The 18,258-nt window shown below is 42.3% G+C and overlaps 1 protein-coding gene across 1 annotated transcript in view; it reads left to right on the plus strand.

Annotated features, from left to right (window-relative positions):
* LOC143020248 (uncharacterized) overlaps nucleotides 1-12,526 on the plus strand; it is a 24,274-nt gene extending 11,748 nt beyond the window's left edge. Inside the window, exons 3-7 of the mRNA XM_076176439.1 lie at nucleotides 1-70; nucleotides 4,916-5,082; nucleotides 6,176-6,354; nucleotides 10,253-10,363; nucleotides 12,052-12,526. The exon at nucleotides 1-70 is cut by the window's left edge and continues 46 nt beyond it. Of these exons, the coding sequence (XP_076032554.1) occupies nucleotides 1-70; nucleotides 4,916-5,082; nucleotides 6,176-6,354; nucleotides 10,253-10,363; nucleotides 12,052-12,234 (710 nt within the window). The 3' untranslated portion in view covers nucleotides 12,235-12,526. The remainder of the gene's footprint in view (nucleotides 71-4,915; nucleotides 5,083-6,175; nucleotides 6,355-10,252; nucleotides 10,364-12,051) is intronic.
* The last annotated feature ends 5,732 nt before the right edge of the window (nucleotides 12,527-18,258 follow it).

The following is an 18,258-nucleotide window of genomic DNA, read 5'->3' on the forward strand; positions in this document are numbered from 1 at the left end:
ATCAAACGAAGATGAAGTATCTGCGCATGCCTGGAGACCAGCACGGATATTCAGAGATGAATAAAGAAAAGTAGGTAGATTTTGTCCTCGTAAAACTTCTTGACATGTATAATCAATGGTTCGGATGCTTTCAGGGCTTAAGACATTTACCATTTCTAAATCTATAGAACAATTTCGATTTATCTCTATATCTAATATTGATTCTTACTCTAAAGTTTCTTCTCTTTTATTATTGTGTGTTTGGCTCTGGTTTGCCTGTATTCGTTTCTGGCTCTCTTGCGTTTTTCTTTCATTCTAATAGTCTTATTCTTTCTCCGCCTTTCTCATGTCTTTTCTCTCACTTTTCTCTCTCAAACCTGTTAAACGGTCATTTCGTCTAGATTCTTTACCGCTTCTTGTTAACATATCATTCCACACCGGGTTATATGATAATAGAAAATATATATTTCATCTGCGTTTCATTTGTCTCTATGAACTCCTTTGAATCTGCGTCCTGTAACGTTTGCTTTGACAAAGCTGTATCTAACTTGTTTAATATGGTTCATCTTAGTGTTGTAAGGCCAGAGATTATTATTTTCGTTTATTTGCATTTTTCTAGAAGAATCTACGCGCTAGGCATTGTGGGTAAACTTAATGTAGGATTGTGGGTAAACTTAACGTAGGATTTCCCAATAACCATTATATAGTTGATGAAGTATCACCCTCATAAGTGGTGTGCTTGACCAAACACTGTTTTATCATGGCGTACTATACATTTCGTTCATCCATTTATTAACTAAACTGATTATAGATTCTACGGTGGCACTACATATTTTGGCGGCCACTGTGCCATTTTGGCACTACAGTATGATATTCCCAATTGCTAAGTGAAAATTGGGAGATACGTGATCGCTCTTGTGTATGTGGATTGGTATCTAAGTAATTAAGAAACATCGGGTTCTCTTATCAATTGTAAGTTAAGTCCTATTGGTGCATATCAATATCTGTTTCTTTATCCCAAGGACTCCTTGTTTTCTTTATTTCTGTATTTAACAGTATAATGTTCACGATCCATAACTTCCGAGTCCTCTCAGTTCACCTGTCTCTAGTTAAAATCTCCCACCAGGGTAATATTATCCCCCTGTGGTGGGGGAAAAGAATACTACCACCAAGTTACCCACTTGGATCGTAAGAGGCGAGAAAAAAGGGACGGGGAGAGGGACTAGGCATCCTTCTCCCTGTAGCCCCACGGGGCACACATCCTAAAGAGAAAAGTGAAGGCATAAGGGGTGCTGGAGGGCCTCGGGCCAGCACCCTAAGGTTTGGGTCTTTTAATGTGCGTGGATGTGGTACAGATGAGAGTAAAAGGGAAGAGATAGGTAGTATGTTTGTGAGAAGAAAGATGGATGTGTTCGCTTTGAGTGAAACTAAGTTGAAAGGGAAGGGTGAGTGTAAGTTTGGGAGTGTAAGTGGGAGGTTATCAGGAGTGAAGAGAGGGCGAGGGAGGGAAGGGGTGGCTATTCTAGTAAGTGAGGAGATAGGTAAACAGGTAGTGGAGTGGAAGGAGGTTTCCTCAAGGATAATGTGGATGAAGGTGAAACTGGGAAAGGAGATGTGGGTCTTTGTAAGTGCATATGGGCCTGGCAGTGAGAAGAGCGTGGAAGAAAGGGAGGCCTTTTGGATAGATTGAAATGAGTGCATAGAGGGTTTAGGAAAAAATGTCAATGTAATAGTACTGGGAGACCTTAATGCTAGGGTAGGAAATGGTCCAATCGATGGAGTGGTTGGGAAGTGTGGAGTTCCAGGAAAGAATCGTAGTGGAGAGTTGATGGTGGAAATGTGTCTAGAAAGAGAGTTGATGATAGCAAATACAGTGTTTCGGAAGAAAGTCAAGCATAAGTACACATGGGAGAGGGTGGTGGAGGGAAGGGTGGTAGATAGAGCGCTAATGGATTATGTAGTGGTAAATAGGATTATGATAGGAAGAGTTAAGGATGTACATGTGCTAAGGGGAGAGGGTGGGGGAATATCAGATCATTTTTTGGTGGAAGGTAAGCTGAGAGTGGAGGATAGATGGAGAAAGAGGAAAGAGACAAAAGGTAGGGAGGTTGTTAGAGTGAATTCCTTGAATGAAAAGGAAAAGGAGAAGGAGTACGAAAAGAAGCTGAAGGAGGAGTGGGAGGGAGTAAAGGATGGAGCAGGGATGGGTGTGGAGGAGGAATGGGGATGGTTCAAGGAGGGAGTCTTAAAGTGTGCAAGGATGGTGTGTGGAACAAGAAGGACAGGGGGAAATAGAAGAAAGGGTAGTGAATGGTGGGATGAGGAAACAAAGAAGGTTGTAGAAGAGAAGAAGCGAGCATTCACAGATTGGTTACAAAAGAGGACGGGGGAGTCATATGAGACGTACAAAGAAAAGAAAAGAGAAGTAAAGCAAAAGGTAAAGGAGGCAAAGAGGAGAGCAGATGTGAAATGGGGTAGGAGTATGACAGAAATTTTTGAAAGTAATAAAAAGATGTTTTGGAAAGAAATAAAGAGAGGAAGAGGAGGCGAATCAAGTAGAGAAGAAAAGGTAAAAGGTACAGATGGAGAGATGATAATGAAAGAGATGGCAGTAAGGGGAAGATGGGCAGAATATTTTAGGGAGTTGCTAAATGTGAAGGAGGATAGGGAAGGAAAGATAGCTGCAGTGGGAAATGCGAAGAAAATGAGAGTGATGAGTGAGGAGAATGGAGGAGAAATAAGGAAGGATGAGGTGAAGGCAGTTGTAAAGATGATGAAAGCAGGTAAGGCACCTGGTCTGGATGGATGCCATGCAGAATGTCTGAAAAAGGGAGGTTCAGTGATGGTGGACTGGTTGGTGAGGATATTTAATGTTTGCTGGAGAGAGGGTAGAGTACCGGAGGACTGGAAAAGTGCCTGTATAGTTCCTCTTTACAAGGGAAAAGGGGACAAGTGTGAATGTAGTAGTTTCAGAGGGATTAGCTTGTTAAGTGTAGTAGGGAAGGCTTATGGGAGGATCTTAATTGAGAGGATTAGGAGAGGAATAGAAGAAGTAATTGGTGAGGAACAGTGTGGATTTAGGACAGGTTGAGGTTGTGTAGATCAGATCTTTGTGGTAAGACAGATATGTGAGAAAGCTATAGGAAAGGGGAAGGATGTTCTTTGGGCTTTTATGGATCTGGAAAAGGCTTATGATAGGGTAGACAGGTAGGCACTGTGGGAGGTTATGCAGATTTATGGGATAGGAGGAAAGCTTCTGGGAGCTGTCAAGAGTTTTTATGAGAGTAGTAGAGCTTGTGTCAGGATTAGAAATGGAGAGAGTGAGTGGTTTGAGGTAAAGGTGGGACTTCGTCAGGGATGCGTTATATCGCCCTGGCTGTTCAACTTATACATGGATGGGGTGGTGCGAGAGGTGAATGCTAGGGTAGTGGGTCAGGGATTGGAGATGGTTAAAGAAAATGGAGAAAAGTGGGAGGTGAGCCAGCTGTTGTTTGCGGACGACACTGCGCTTGTGGCAGGGTCAGAGGAGGGATTGAGGAAGCTGGTGGCAGAGTTTGGGAGAGTATGTGATAGAAGAAAGCTAAAGCTAAATGTAGGTAAAAGTAAGGTAATGAGATGTGCAAGGAGTGAAAGTGGCAGTAGACTGGAAGTGAACATTAAGGGAGAGCGACTGGAGGAAGTGGATAGTTTTAGATACTTGGGTGCAAGTGTAGCAGGAAAAGGTGGAGTGAAGGTGGAGGTAGAATGTAGATTGAGAGAAGCGAGTAAATGCCTTGGTGGATTAAAAAGTGTAATGAGGAATAGACATTTGGGAATGGATGCGAAGAGGAGACTGTATGAAGGAGTGATTGTGCCAACAGCACTGTATGGGGCAGAAACGTGGAACATAAGAGAAGAAGAGAGAAGGAGTTTGAATGTGTTTGAGATGAGGTGTCTGAGAAGTATGGTGGGGTTACTAGGCTGGATAGAGTGAGAAATGAGGAGGTGAGGAGGAGAACAGGGGTGAAAAAGGATTTGGGAGATAGGGTTGATGAAAGAATATTAGGATGGTTTGGACACATGGAAAGAATGAGTGAAGAAAGACTAGTAAAAGAGGTATGGAAGGCAGATGTGGAGGGAGTGAACATGAGGGGACGTCCTAGGATGAGGTGGATAGATGGGGTGAAGGGGGCTTTGGGGAAGAGGGGAATGTCTGTTGAGGAAGGAAGGGAGAGGACGGAAGACAGAGGTGAGTGGAGAATGGTTGTATATGGATGATGTTGTGATTGCATGAGGAGGAATGGGCAGGGGGGTGGGGGGTGAGGTAGTATGTGTGAGAAAATTTTGACGCAGCCCGAAGGGATTTCTCCCCGTCCTCTCCTTATATGCAAGGGGGGACGGAGAGGGGGGGGGTCGCCGATTAAATGAAGCGGCCTTGCTGTGGATGTGCTGTGTCTTGCGACACTGCTTCTGACCCAGGGCGGTGGGCAGGGTGCAGGGATGACCCGTCATTCGGGAGGTACTCAGATGAGAGGGAGGGTGGGAGGGGTGTGGAGTGTATGTAGGGATGAAATGGGTGGGAGTGTTTTTATGCCTTTCCCTTTTTGGCTACCTCCCTTGTAAGGGGGAAAAAGCCTTGGTATATGTATGTATGTTCTTCATTAATTTTCTACGGATGCACAGCTCAGTCCAACAGCGGTTATATCTATTTGGCCTTACTCCACGCCCGTGGGATATAGGCTATTGTAAAATCTTTAATATCTTCTCTCTATTGTTATTTCTTACATTATTTTACTGTGAAAACCATTGTATATTTATATGTATTTCTCTGCACCAGTCTTCTCATCCGTCTGCACTGGGCTAAAATTCTGTAATGCAATATTCGTACAATGTATTAATGCAACTTCATGTGAAATAAACGTAACTCAGCACGATTGAAAGGCTTACGTTTGAACAGGGTGGACCCAAAGGATCCATTGACAGAGGTTCATGAAGCCTTCAACTTCCTTGACCAAGACTGTCCTGATGATGAAGTCCCACACTTCCGGAGAGACCTGAATGCGCTCAGTGATACTTGCAAACGGTTTGTCTACGCTCTCCTGAAGTGCTTATCACTATCTCTAGGTAAGTACCTTGGACACCCCTCTCTCTCTGTCTGTCTGTCTCTCTCTCTCTCTCTCTCTCTCTCTCTCTCTCTCTCTCTCTCTCTCTCTCTCTCTCTCTCTCTCTCTGTCTCCCTCTCTCTCTCTGTCTGTATCCTCTATATTTTTCTGTGAAATACACCCATAAGAATCAGTTACATTAGTCTTGTTTAACCTAGGATGTCAAGATATACTGGACTTTTATCTTAATAATTTTTGGTGGTGTCATGCTGTAAATGTTTTGATGTATGCAAAAAGCAGTATACGAAATCCTCCTTGGGTACACAAACATTTTAGGTTGTTGTTTTTATCTATTGATTCATTCTTTGCCGTTTGTGTATTACAACAATACTGTGGGAAATGAAAAGAAGCAAAATCAAGCGTCTATTAAGGGATGGAAGTCTAGAACAAAAAAATCACCATAATTCACCTCCTTCATTCGGAACTCAGTCGTTGGCGTCGTCAATTATGAAATGCCAATAATTAAAATTTTTGTTAGTGTAGGTTAAGATATAATAAGGTAGGCTGTGGATGTCAGATGTTGGCTGGGATTTGCCAAAATTCTACATTTAGGGGAAATCCGTAGGATACCTCCATAATGACTATGCTGATAGAATGTAATATCGCCATCTCTATCTATACCTGTATTTTCCTCCACGTGCGTCGGGACGTCTTCCATATTGGTGGCTGCAATGCTTGAAAACTTTTATTGTCTAGGTCAAAAGCACTTTTTGCGATTATTTTTTCCTTCATTCTCTGAAGCTGCTCGTCCCTGGCATAATCATGCAGTGGTCACTAAATGTTCATTATGAATTTCCTTCAATAGCGTACACGATGGTATTATGCATAACATTCACCAAATCGGACAAACAAAAATCTTGCCCAGCTTATTTATCCGTTTTCTATACATGCATATTTTGTTTATTTACCGCACTCATATATAATGAAGGTATACATATTTATGTTCATGTACCACTATTTTGTTGTTTTGTGTTCTTATTTGTTTCTAATTGTTCTTTTTAATTATCTATCTATTCATTTATTAATTTATCTATTATCTTTTCTTTATTGGAAAGATCTCGACCCTGGATTCTTCAAAAAGTATCATGATTTATCAAGTCCTAAAAACATATCCAACCTCCGTGTTCTGCACTACCCATCGGTTTCAAAGGACGAGAATGTCACGCGACTTGGAGCTCACACTGATTTTGGCACCTTAACTCTGGTGTTTCAAGATGCTGTTGGTGGTTTACAGGTAAAGCAAATAAACTCTCTTTGCCGATGACAACTTGCGCTTTTTTCGGGAGGTCTGGGTGGGATGATAATGGTTTCTTTTCAGAACGGGAATTCAGAAGCCAATGATTGAGGAGCATAACCCACATTGTCTTCAATTCACCCCCCCCTTTCTAACACCACCACATCACAAAACAATTTCATGAGTAGAAGGAAGTCTATACACATATGTCGTCGTCTATACACATATGTGTATAGACACACACACACACACATACACATACACACACACACACACACACACACACACACACACACACACACACACACACACACACACACACACACACACACACACACACACACACACACACACACACACACACACATATATATATATATATATGGGAGCTTGAGATATGAACTTAGTGGTTCAAGGTACTAACAGAAAGTGGTGACGAAAATGCTATTATGAGTGTTGGAAACTTGGTCCGTAGTGTTGCGGCGTTTCTATCCTTGTTGGCACTTTCGCTTCGGAAACTTGGTAAATATAGGGTTGCTGGCTGCTCTGGACGAAGAATAAGTTGGGTTGGTAGGCGTGACTAATCGTGGACGAGCGGATATCTTCGGAGGTGGCGGGGACCGCCGCTGGTCACCTAATGTAGCTATTGGAAGATTGTTTCTTCCTTTCATGGCTACACGTTCTCTGGTGTTGGAATGTTAAAGCCTGCGAGGACAGTTTTTCATGGTTTTATTTTTGTGGAGCGGTAATATTAGGTACAGAACGGGGGACATGGATCCTCTTAGTAAGAACCCTCGTTAGGTTCAAAGGTCCTTAATCTGGGGACATAATCAACCACTGGGAGGGTCTCACTATGGAGACACAGTCGCCGACATTTGGAAATACAAATGCATTCATCTTCATTTCAGCGTGAGGTTGCCTATTGATGTTTACATTATCTCTTTCTGCAATGATATTTATGAGTTAGTTGTAGTACAATGGATCTAATTAGTATTAGTGAATGTCTCTTGACGTGGTGTATGGCTTATAGTTATGATTATGTAGTTGGGTAAATACATAGGAATGGTTAATGATATGTTTTGTAGGAGACTTGTGGCATATTGGTAGGGTCGCGCGATTGTGGCGTCACACTTAAGTTGTTTGGTGTGATTTGGGGATTGTGCAGGTCAGCAAAACTGTGTGGTATTGATTAGGCTAAGCGTGAGTTAAAAGGTGCTAGTGGCTGTCGACATCCTGTTGGAGGTCTATGGATCACGTGTTATGCGTGTGATATATAGTATGGGCACATAGGTTAGCGAAATATACGGTTACAACGGTGATAGTGACAGAAGAGGCTGTGCCGCGAACACGCATCGCAACAATTTAGAAGAATATAGAAGTGAAGAAGGTAGAAGAAATTAAGAGAGGATATGGCATGAATTTCTTGTTTTAATTAAACAAGCTATGCGAAATATGTGAAAAGGGGGAAGAGGGGGAGGGTTCTGAAATAACCTGTGTGGTTAAAAAAAAGGAGATAGGGTAATAGTACAGAGAGTACATGATTTGAAAGCTTTCGGATAAAAAAAAAATAGAGATGGTGAGGTAAAAAAGAAGGGGCCAAGTTTGTTAAAAGAAACGCATGAAAGGGAGAGAATAAGCACTGAGATTTTACAGAACTGAACATCTTGGTGGGAAAGATACAAGAGAAAAGTAGAGTAGTGAGTGCAGAAGTGAATGGCATGAATACATATGATAATGATTATGGAAATGTAGAAAGTGGTAATCTAAATACAATCATGATTGGAGATGAGGAGAAGAAATCTGGATATAGGAGGTGTACATACAAAGAGAGAGAATTGGAAGGATCAACGAGTGGCATAATTTCAGAGATTAAAGTATAAACACAATGTAGAATCGTTTCGGCTTCACATTCCTACCTACCTTATTTTCTAATGAAAATTGTGAATCGAGGTATCTATATTGATGCCCATCACGCTTTGAATATTATTTTTTTGTTATGTATAAATATATATTTCCATTTTCGCCTCTGTCCCCTGGATAGGGAGAGAGTGGTGGTAGCAGTGGGAGGCCCTAAGGAAATGACAGTGATGGTGGGAGTAAAAAATGGGGGAGAAGTAGGAAGAGATGAGGTGCAAGTAGTTTTGAAAATGATGGGAGTAGGTAAGGCAACTTGGATGGATGGTGGTCATCCTGAGTGTCGGGAAAAGTGAGGTACAGTAATAGTGGACTGACTAAGGGAGAGTAGAATGTCGGGGACCTGGGAGATTGCCTTATAGTTCCACTTTACAAGAGAAAAGGGGACAAATGTGATTATAGTATTTTCAGAGGGATCAGTTCACTGAGTGTAGTTGGGAAGGCTTATGGGAGAGTTTTAATTGATATGATTGGGAGAGGAACAGAGGGAATAATTGATGAGGAACAATGTGGGTTTAGGAAAGGTATGTGTTGCGTGGATCAGATTTTTGTAGTAAGATAGATATATGAGAAAGGTTTAGCAAAAAGTAAAGATGTTTTGGTCCTTTATGAATTTGGAAAAGGCTTATGACAGGGTAGACGGGAAGGTACTGTGGAAGGTTTTGCAGATATATGGGACAGGGAAAAAGCTGTTAAGGGTAGTCAAGAGTTTTTACGAGAGTAGTAGAGCCTATCTTAGAATTGGAAATGAAGAAAGCGAGTGGTTTAAGGTATGAATGGGGCTGCGTCAAGGATGTATCATGTCGCCTTGGTTGTTCAATGTGTATGTAGATGGGATGGTGCGGAAGGTAAAGACAAGGGTAATCGGCAGGAGATTGGAGATGGTTACAGAAAATGCAAAAAAGTAGGAGGTTAGCCAATTGTTGTTTGCTGACGAAACTGCGATTGTGTCAGGGTTTGGGAAGGTATGCAATAGGAGAAAGTTGAAGTTGAATGTGGGTAGAAGTGAGGTGATGAGATATACAAGGGGAGAGGATAGCAACAAATTTGAAGTGTCTTAAAGAAGGGAGGCTGGAGAAAATGTTTAGTTTTAGGTATTTGGGGCTGCATGTGCCAGGAAAATTGATGGAGGTGTAGGTAAGTTGTAGATTGAGAGAAGCAAGTAAATACCTTGGTGGGATTAACAAGTGTCATGAAAAATAGGCATGTGGGGATGGATTCAAAGAGGAAATTGTATGAAGGGGTGATTGTGGAGCCAAGACTTTGAATCTAAGAGGCAGAGAGGAAGCGTTTTTAGGTGTTTGGGATGAAATATCTAAGAGGTATGATAGGGGTTGATGAAAGAGTATTGGAATGGTTTGGACACGTGGAAAGAATGAGTGATGAAAGATTAGTGAAAGAGGTGTGGAAGGTAGAGATGGAGAAAGTGAGCTTGAGGGAACAACCTGGGATGAGATGGATAGGTGTAAAAAGGGCTTTGAACAAGAGTGCATTGTCTGTTGAGAAAAGAAGGGAAAAGACAGGAAGTAGGAGTGAGTGGAAATGGTTGTGTATAGACAATACTATGATGAAAGGAAGGCAGGGATCGGGCGATGGGGGAAAGTAGGAAGTGGTTATGTGTGAATTATATTTTGACGCAACTCGAAGGGATTTCTCCCCATCCTCTCTTTATACACATGAGGTAACGGAGAGTTGAGATAGCCAATTGAGTGAAGCGGCCTTGCTGTAGATGTACTGTGCCTTTCTGCCTTGCTTCTGACCCAGGGCAGTAAGCGGGATAAAGGAATGACCCGTCATCCACGAAGAACTAGATGAGAGGGAGGAAAGGATGGTGGATGGGACTGGAATGGATGTGCCTTTTGACTTGGCTACCTCCCTTGTAAGGGGAGGGGGAAGCTTTTGGTATATAGATAGATATATTTATGGTTATTGAATATTGTAATGTGTGAGATGTTCATGATACCACGGGATTTTTCATTTACAGGTGAAGAACCGAGAAGGACAGTGGGTGAATGCTCGACCCATTCCGGGAACGGTTCTCGTAAACATTGGTGACCTGCTACAGCGCTGGACTGGGGACAAGTGGACTGCCACGGTGAGGCTATGGGGAGATTAACTTGGTTAATAAATTTCAGGGAATTAGGCAGAGAGAGCTTGTTAGATTAATCATCAGGTTACCTATGGTCTGCTTATAGTGTTGTAATGATAGATATTTGTATATTGTGGCATACAGGGTGGAAAGATAATGCTACCTAAAGTGAAGAGGCATCGCATTGGTAGGTAGGTATTTTTTCATTTGAATTTAGACTTACTCTCTCTCTCTCTCTCTCTCTTTCTATATATATATATATATATATATATATATATATATATATATATATATATATATATATATATATATATTATGTGTGTGTGTATTTACCTAGTTGTATTTTGCGGGAAGGGGAGCTATGATCGTAATGTATCTCGCAGTCTAGTTTGTTTTTAAACTCATGAATGGTTTTTACGCATACTATTTCATTATCCAGTTTGTTCCAAGTGTCCAAAACTCTATGTGGAAAACTGTTTTCCTTCAGTTCTCTTCTATAGCTATGTTTTGTGTGTGTGTGTGTGTCTGTGTGTGTGTGTGTGTGTGTGTGTGTGTGTGTGTGTGTGTGTGTGTGTGTGTGTGTGTGTGTGTGTGTGTGTGTGTGTGTGTGTGTGTGTGTGTGTGTGTGTGTGTGTGTATGTTTGTTTATGTATGAATGTATGTATGTATGTATGTATGTATGTATGTATGTATGTATGTATGTATGTATGTATGTATGTATGTATGTATGTAAGCATGCATGTACGTATGTATGTGTGTGTGTATGTATGTATGTACAGGTATGTATGTATGTATGTATGTATGTATGTATGTGTGTGTGTATGTATATATGTGTGTGTGTGTATGTATGTATGTATGTATGTATGTATGTATGTATGTATGTATGTATGTATGTATGTATGTATGTATGTATGTATGTATGTATGTATGTATGTATGTATGTATGTATGTATGTATGTATGTATGTATGTATGTATGTATGTATGTACGTATGTATGTATGTCTTCGCCTTATAAGTGTGTGGGCTAGTTAAAGGACATACCTACATCATACACAGTTAAATCGCATTCAGCTCTGCTCCCGTGTCGTGGATGAGGGGCCATACTTGTCCCTCACCTCACCTTTGGGGTCAAGGACAATACAACGAGGCCCAACAGATGGAGCTGGTTTAACCTCAAGGTAGTTTATAAAGTTAATGAAGAGAACATACCTTCGGACCGCATCATCCTTTCATTCACTCACACTCTCCCTCCATTCGCTCCTAAGTTTTACAATCTCTCCTGCACGAAAAAGCATCCAGAGCCCCCTTCCCTTCATTCCATCCATCTACATCACTCTCGGTCTTCTTCTTAAGTCACTTCATCTACTTCTGCTTTCCACTCTGTTATTGCTAGTCTTTCTTCGTTCATTCTTTTCATAAAATAGGTCTTATTTATATATAAAGTAGGCACTTTGATTCGGACACCGTTTTGTAAAGAGGAAAGGCCCTTTGGTGTTTTATATGTATGGAACGGGAGGGAGTAAAAGGGATGTCCGTGATGGGAGTGAAAGAAGTGAGGATTTACCTAGCTACCTCGATTTGCAAGTAACAAGTGATTGCATGGAAAATACCACGTATTTGATCAACTGGAATGAAAGAATGTGTGCATTATCACTTCACTTATACAGAAAATTAATTTCCTTTTCTTTCTCAGCTTCACAGAGTCACTTTGCCTTATGATGAAATGAGAAAACAGCGGCGATTGTCTATGGCTTTCTTTGTGGTACCAGATGATCAAGTAATGGTCGAACCAGTATGCGGGAACAAATCCTACGGAAAGTTCAATTCTACCGAGTTCATGATGAAGAAAATGAAAGAAATTTATAGCTACGATTAAACTGTTGCTCATACATTTGGATTCCAGAGGTTTAGAGAGAAGAAACTATACAATAATGATAATAATCCAGTAACATATGAATAGTCACACATAAATCAAATAAATAAACAATATTTTTTCTCTTCCTAATAAGATCAATAGGAAGGCCCGGGGACAGTTGGCAAGCGTTGCAGGGCTGCGGGTTTCCATACAGATAAACTTGAGGCAAAATTACTATCATTGTTATTATCAATCATTGTGTAGAAACCAAATAGATATGATGAGAATAAATATGCATGGTTGAAAAGAAAAAGGACAAGTTTTTTATTTAATACTTCCTGGTTACTGACCAATACAGATTTCTCTCTAATTGGTTTTGACTACTATATCATATCGCTTATGTACTGTAATCCAAACATACAATACTATTACCTTGTCTGGAAAAATGGGATTTTTTTAAACAAGATTCTTAACAGTTCGATCGGTTCACATGAAACTTCTAGGAAAGTTGGGTGTCTCCATGTGAGTCTAATAGTAATTGGGTGACTGTCAGGACGCAGGAGGGCCCCAGGTCGAGCTGTCACATGTCAGGAATCCTGGGAACCCCACGTTGGACGTAATATGTCTGGACGCAGGAGGACGTTGGCATGCTAGATGTCCAGGTTGGGCAGTTAGATGTCATGATGCAGGGAGCCCCACGTTGGGCGCCAGATTTCTGGAGGGTGGCGATATGGGCCTAGCTGGAAGGGAAACAAGTTTATTGCACAAAGTGAATGGATACCTTTTTTGTAAAAGCACCACACCGCAAGTTAAGGTGACAGCTTCGTTAAGAGTTGGGCGCCCAGAAAATTGATCGCTTCGGTTCGCTCCAACGCGTCGGCGCCCGGGGAAAGTGAAGTTCCAGGCGGCGAAGGAGGCAGTGAGGAGAAACGTTGATGGAGGAGGTGGTGATGCTCGTCCTATGGTACTCCGAGGCGGTCAGTCGAGAGTCCATAGCGTTGAATGAGGAGAGTGGGAGAGATGCTCTCCGTCGTGTCCGAGCCGCTGTCTACGATTTTTTTTACGTATATATATATATATATATATATATATATATATATATATATATATATATATATACATGAAGCAAAGAGGAGAGCAGATGTGAAATGGGGTAAGAATATGACAAATTTTTTAAAGTAATAAAAAGATGTTTTGGAAGGAAATTAAAAGAGAAAGAGGAGGCGAATCAAGTAAAGAAGAAAAGATAAAAGGTGCAGATGGAGAGATGATAATGGAAGAGAAGGCAGTGAGAGGAAGGTGGGCAGAGTATTTTAAGTAGGAAGTTGCTAAATGTGAAGGAGGATAGGGAGGGAAAGGTAGTTGCAATGGGAAGCGCTAAGAAAATGAGTGATGAGTGAGGAAAATGGAGGAGAAATAGGGAAGGATGAAATGAAAGCAGCTGTTAAGATGATGAGATGCCATGAAGAATGTCTGAAGAAAGGAGGTACATGTCAGGGGGGTTACAAAAAAAATTATACTCGGTATCATTGAGAATTGGGCGTGAGAGAGAAACACAAATGCACACACTAACACGTGTTTTTATTGTGGATCAACACAAAGCACTAAACTATCTGAACACATATAATAGAAATATCACCAGTGTGATATATAGCACGGCCTACTCAATATGTACAAAAATATATATACACAAACCACTCCTCGGCTCTGCAGGCGCGAGGATGAATTCTTCTCGAGCGTCCATTCCTTCTCCAGACGATCTCCTCCACACGAGTCCCCTGTGTCCTTCCCCTTGTTGGACGGGCGCACGTCGCTGTGATCCCTTCAGACGAGTCCCCTGTGTCCATCTCCTTGGTGGACGGGTGCACGTCGTTGGGATCCCTTCAGTCGGAGGTCCGTCTTTAAGTATCTTCAAGCTCCTTCGTGCCCTCCCTCTGTAGAACTGGGAGGGGAGGTGTCCGCCCTCAACGGCGTGTAGCCGTAAAGTCTCCTACGGCTCTCTCTATCTCCTCGTGATCTCCTGCGTCCTGGTGCCCTCCCTCTGTGGAACTGGGAGGGGGGGGGTCCGCCCTCAATGGCGAGCAGCCGTAAAATGTCCTTCGTCATCTCTATGTCCTTCCCTCTTGCACATCTGGGAGGGTGAGGAAGAGTGGGAGGTGGCGATCTGCGCATGCGCACAGCAGTAGTGGTGGGCCTAGTTGGCAGCCCTGGGAGGCTACGCATGACCCACCCTGGCGTGAGGTCACATTCCTCCGGCCTGGGTCAGGTGCGCTGGGCTGACTGCAAGCTTCGTCACGTGACCCATGTGACAGTACAGTTATGGTGGACTGGCTGGTGAGGTTATTTAATGTTTGTTTAAGAGAGGGTAGAGTGCCGGAGGACTGGAGGAGTGCCTGTATAGTTCCGCTTTACAAGGGAAAGGAGGATAAGTGTGAGTGTAGTAGTTTTAGAGGGATCAGCTTGTTGAGTGTAGTAAGGAAGGCTTATAGGAGAGTCTTTATTGAGAGGATTAGAAGAGGAACAGATGGAGTAATTGGTGAGGAACAGTGGGTTTAGAACAGGTAGGGGTTGTGTAGATCAGATTTTTGTGGTAAGGAGATATGTGAGAAAGCTATAGGAAAAGGTAAGGAAGTTTTTGGGCTTTTATGGATCTGGAAAAGGCTTACGGCAGGGTAGACAGGAAGGCACTGTGGGAGGTACTGCAGATATATGGGATAGGAGGAAAACTGTTAAGAGCAGTCAAGAGTTTTTACGAGAGTAGTATAGCTTGTGTTAGGATTAGAAATGGAGAGAGTGAATGGTTTGAGGTAAAGGTGGGAGTTCGTCAGGGATGTGTTATGTCGTCCTGGCTGTTCAATCTTTACATGGACGGAGTGGTGTAAGAGGTGAATGCGAGGTCAGTGGGTCAGGGGTTGGAGATGATTAAAGAAAATTGAGAAAAGTGGGAGGTGAGCCAGTTGTTGTTTGCTGACGACACTGCGCTTATAGCAGGATTAGAGGAGGGATTGAGGAAGTTAGTGAAAGAGTTTGAGAAGTTGTGTGAAAGAAGGAAGCTGAAGATAAATGTGGGGTTAAAGTAAGGTGATGAGATATACAAGGGGAGAGAGTGACAGCAGGTTGGAAGTGAGCATTAAGGGTGAAAGACTGGAGGAAGTGGATAGTTTTAAATACTTGGGTGCGAATGTGGCAGGAAAGGGAGGAGTGGGGGTGGAGGTAGAATGTAGATTGAGAGAAGCGTGTAAATGCCTTGGTGAAATAAAAAGCGTAATGAGAAATAGACATCTGGGAATGGATGCTAAGAGGAGATTATATGAAGGAGTGATTGTGCCAACAGCACGGTACGGGGCAGAAACATGAGACATGAGAGAGGAAGAGAAAAGGAGTTTGAATGTGTTTGAGATGAAATGTCTGAGAAGTATGATAAGGGTTACTAGGCTAGATAGAGTGAGAAATGAGGAGGTGAGGAGAAGAACAGGGGTGGAAAGGGAACTGGGAGATAGGGTTGATGAAAGAGTATTAGGATGGTTTGGACAGATGGAAAGAATGAGTGAGTGGAAGTGTGGAGGGCAGAGGTGGAAGGAGTGAATATGAGGGGGCGTCCTAGGATGAGATGGATGGATGGGGTGAAAGGGGCAATACAAAAGAGAGGAACGTCTGTGGAGGAAGGCCAGGAGAGGACAGAAGATAGGGGTGAATGGAGAGGGGTTGTGTATAGATGATGCTGTGATGCATGAGGGGGAGTGGTATGTATGAGAACAAAAAATTGACGCAGCCCGAAGGGATTTCTCCCCGTCTTCTCCTTTTCTGCATGGGGGGACGGAGAGGGGGGTCGCCTAATTTATGAAGCGGCCTTTCTGTGGATGTGCTGTGTCTTGCGACACTGCTTCTGACCCAGTGCAGTGGACAGGATGCAGGGATGACCCGTAATCCAGGAGGTGCCAAGATAAGAGGGAGGGAGGGGAGGGGAGTGGAATATATAGAAAATGAAATGGGTGGGAGTGGTTTTTATGCTTTTTTCTTTTTGTATATATATATATATATATATATATACATATATATATATACATATATATGTATATATTTAAGATTATTTCAGACAAATGAGAGAGAATGCGGGTGGGGAAGGGCAAACGAAGATGTGTTAGGAATAGAGTTTATTGCCCTAACGTTGCGACCAACTTGGTCTTCTTCAGAGGACTACAGCATTACAGACGGATCACAATTCTTATATTCGTAGTGAGAGGGAACCCGCCAAGGTATGAGCGTCATGTTTTCCCTTTGGCTAACGATTTAATTATTAGGACACTTGCTGCTTTCGAGAGGCATTTAAATCCGTCTCTGTCGTTGTTGTTCTTGTTGGCGGCGATATGTGCAGCTTCCACAGTTTTTCTCATTTTCTTCTCAAATCCCTCGTGTAGAATTTCTGCGTTGTTCCAATCAGGTAGATGTCCACATTTGTCCAGGTGACGAACCAGGGAGTTAGATGTTCTATGAGCCCTGAGATCGTTTTTGTGCTCATTCAAGCGTTTATTGAACCCTCGACCTGACTCACCGAAATAAGATGATGGACAACCGTTGCATGGAATACGGTAAATGACACTGAGATTATTACGCATATTATTATGTTTCTTAAATATTTTTCCTATTTTATTGGAAGATATTTTTGCTATATTTATTCCACCTTTTAACAAATAATCATCAATAGCTATGGTGTTTGTAGAATTAGGGACAGAAATAAAATGAGACTTATCCTTTCCCGGGGTCCGGACGTTTGAGCCATCGTAGATCTTCTTGGCTTTCCTCGTTGTCCTGGTGATCAAACCTCCGGGGTATTTCAGTGATCCGTCTGTAATGCTGTAGTCCTCTGAAGAAGACCAAGTTGGTCGCAACGTTAGGGCAATAAACTCTATTCCTAACACATCTTCGTTTGCCCTTCCCCACCCGCATTCTCTCTCATATATATATATATATATATATATATATATATATATATATATATATATATACTGTATACATATATATATTCGAAAAATAGGGAAGTAGATTCATTTGTACAAAAGTGGTATTGAAATTCATTCGGGGGTTGAGCAAACACGAATTGATCTAAAACATCCATTTAACATCTTACTCAGCGTTTTATCTACATAGAGACATCTTCAGGAAAAATTAGAAAACACAGAAATACACAAAATTTAACGAGGTTATAATGATATAATATAACAGGGAATTTTACTCATTATACAGGAAAAAATTAAGAATGACACGCTCGATTGCCATCCAACGAGAAATATATACCCTCAGATGATCTGACGCTATCGGCCTAATACACACACACACACACACACACACACACACACACACACACACACACACACACACACACACACACACACACACACACACACACACACACACACACACACACACACACACACACACACACACACACACACACACACACACACACACACACACACACACACACACACACACACACACACACACACACACACACACACACACTCGGTAGCGCGGTTGGTAGAGCGCTGAACTGGGAAGTACGGTGGTGCTCGCAGTAGCTGGTTCGAATCCTGCCCAGGGCCGAAATTATTTCGGTATCGCTGCGCTTCGGGTCGTTACTCTGACTCTCGTGGGCGGGGAGTTGGGTGTGTGTGTGTGAAAGGTCATAGCATTAACCATAGATCGGTCATACGAGCTCTGAGCTCTCTTCCGGGAGGGAAATAGCTGTCGATCACGAGTCCAACACGTGATCCAAAGACCAAGGTGAAAGGTTAATACACCAGGTGGCTAATCATTTTCTAAAGCACCACCCCTACTAATTCCAAGTACGAGCTGCCACCGTGACTCGGTTCTCATTTCTTGACTCCCTTCAACTATATTTCAATCAAGGGTTTTATGGCCCCTCTTTCCCATAGGACATTTACTTCAAGGGTTCGATAACACTTGGATCTTGACTTTACTGGAAATCTAATGTGGTTCGTGTGTCGTCTCCACGCACTCTTATTTCTCCGACACATAACACCA

Source organism: Oratosquilla oratoria, chromosome 3 (genome assembly GCF_046742065.1).
Source record: "Oratosquilla oratoria isolate Oo_2021 chromosome 3, ASM4674206v1, whole genome shotgun sequence".
Taxonomy (NCBI): domain Eukaryota; kingdom Metazoa; phylum Arthropoda; class Malacostraca; order Stomatopoda; family Squillidae; genus Oratosquilla; species Oratosquilla oratoria.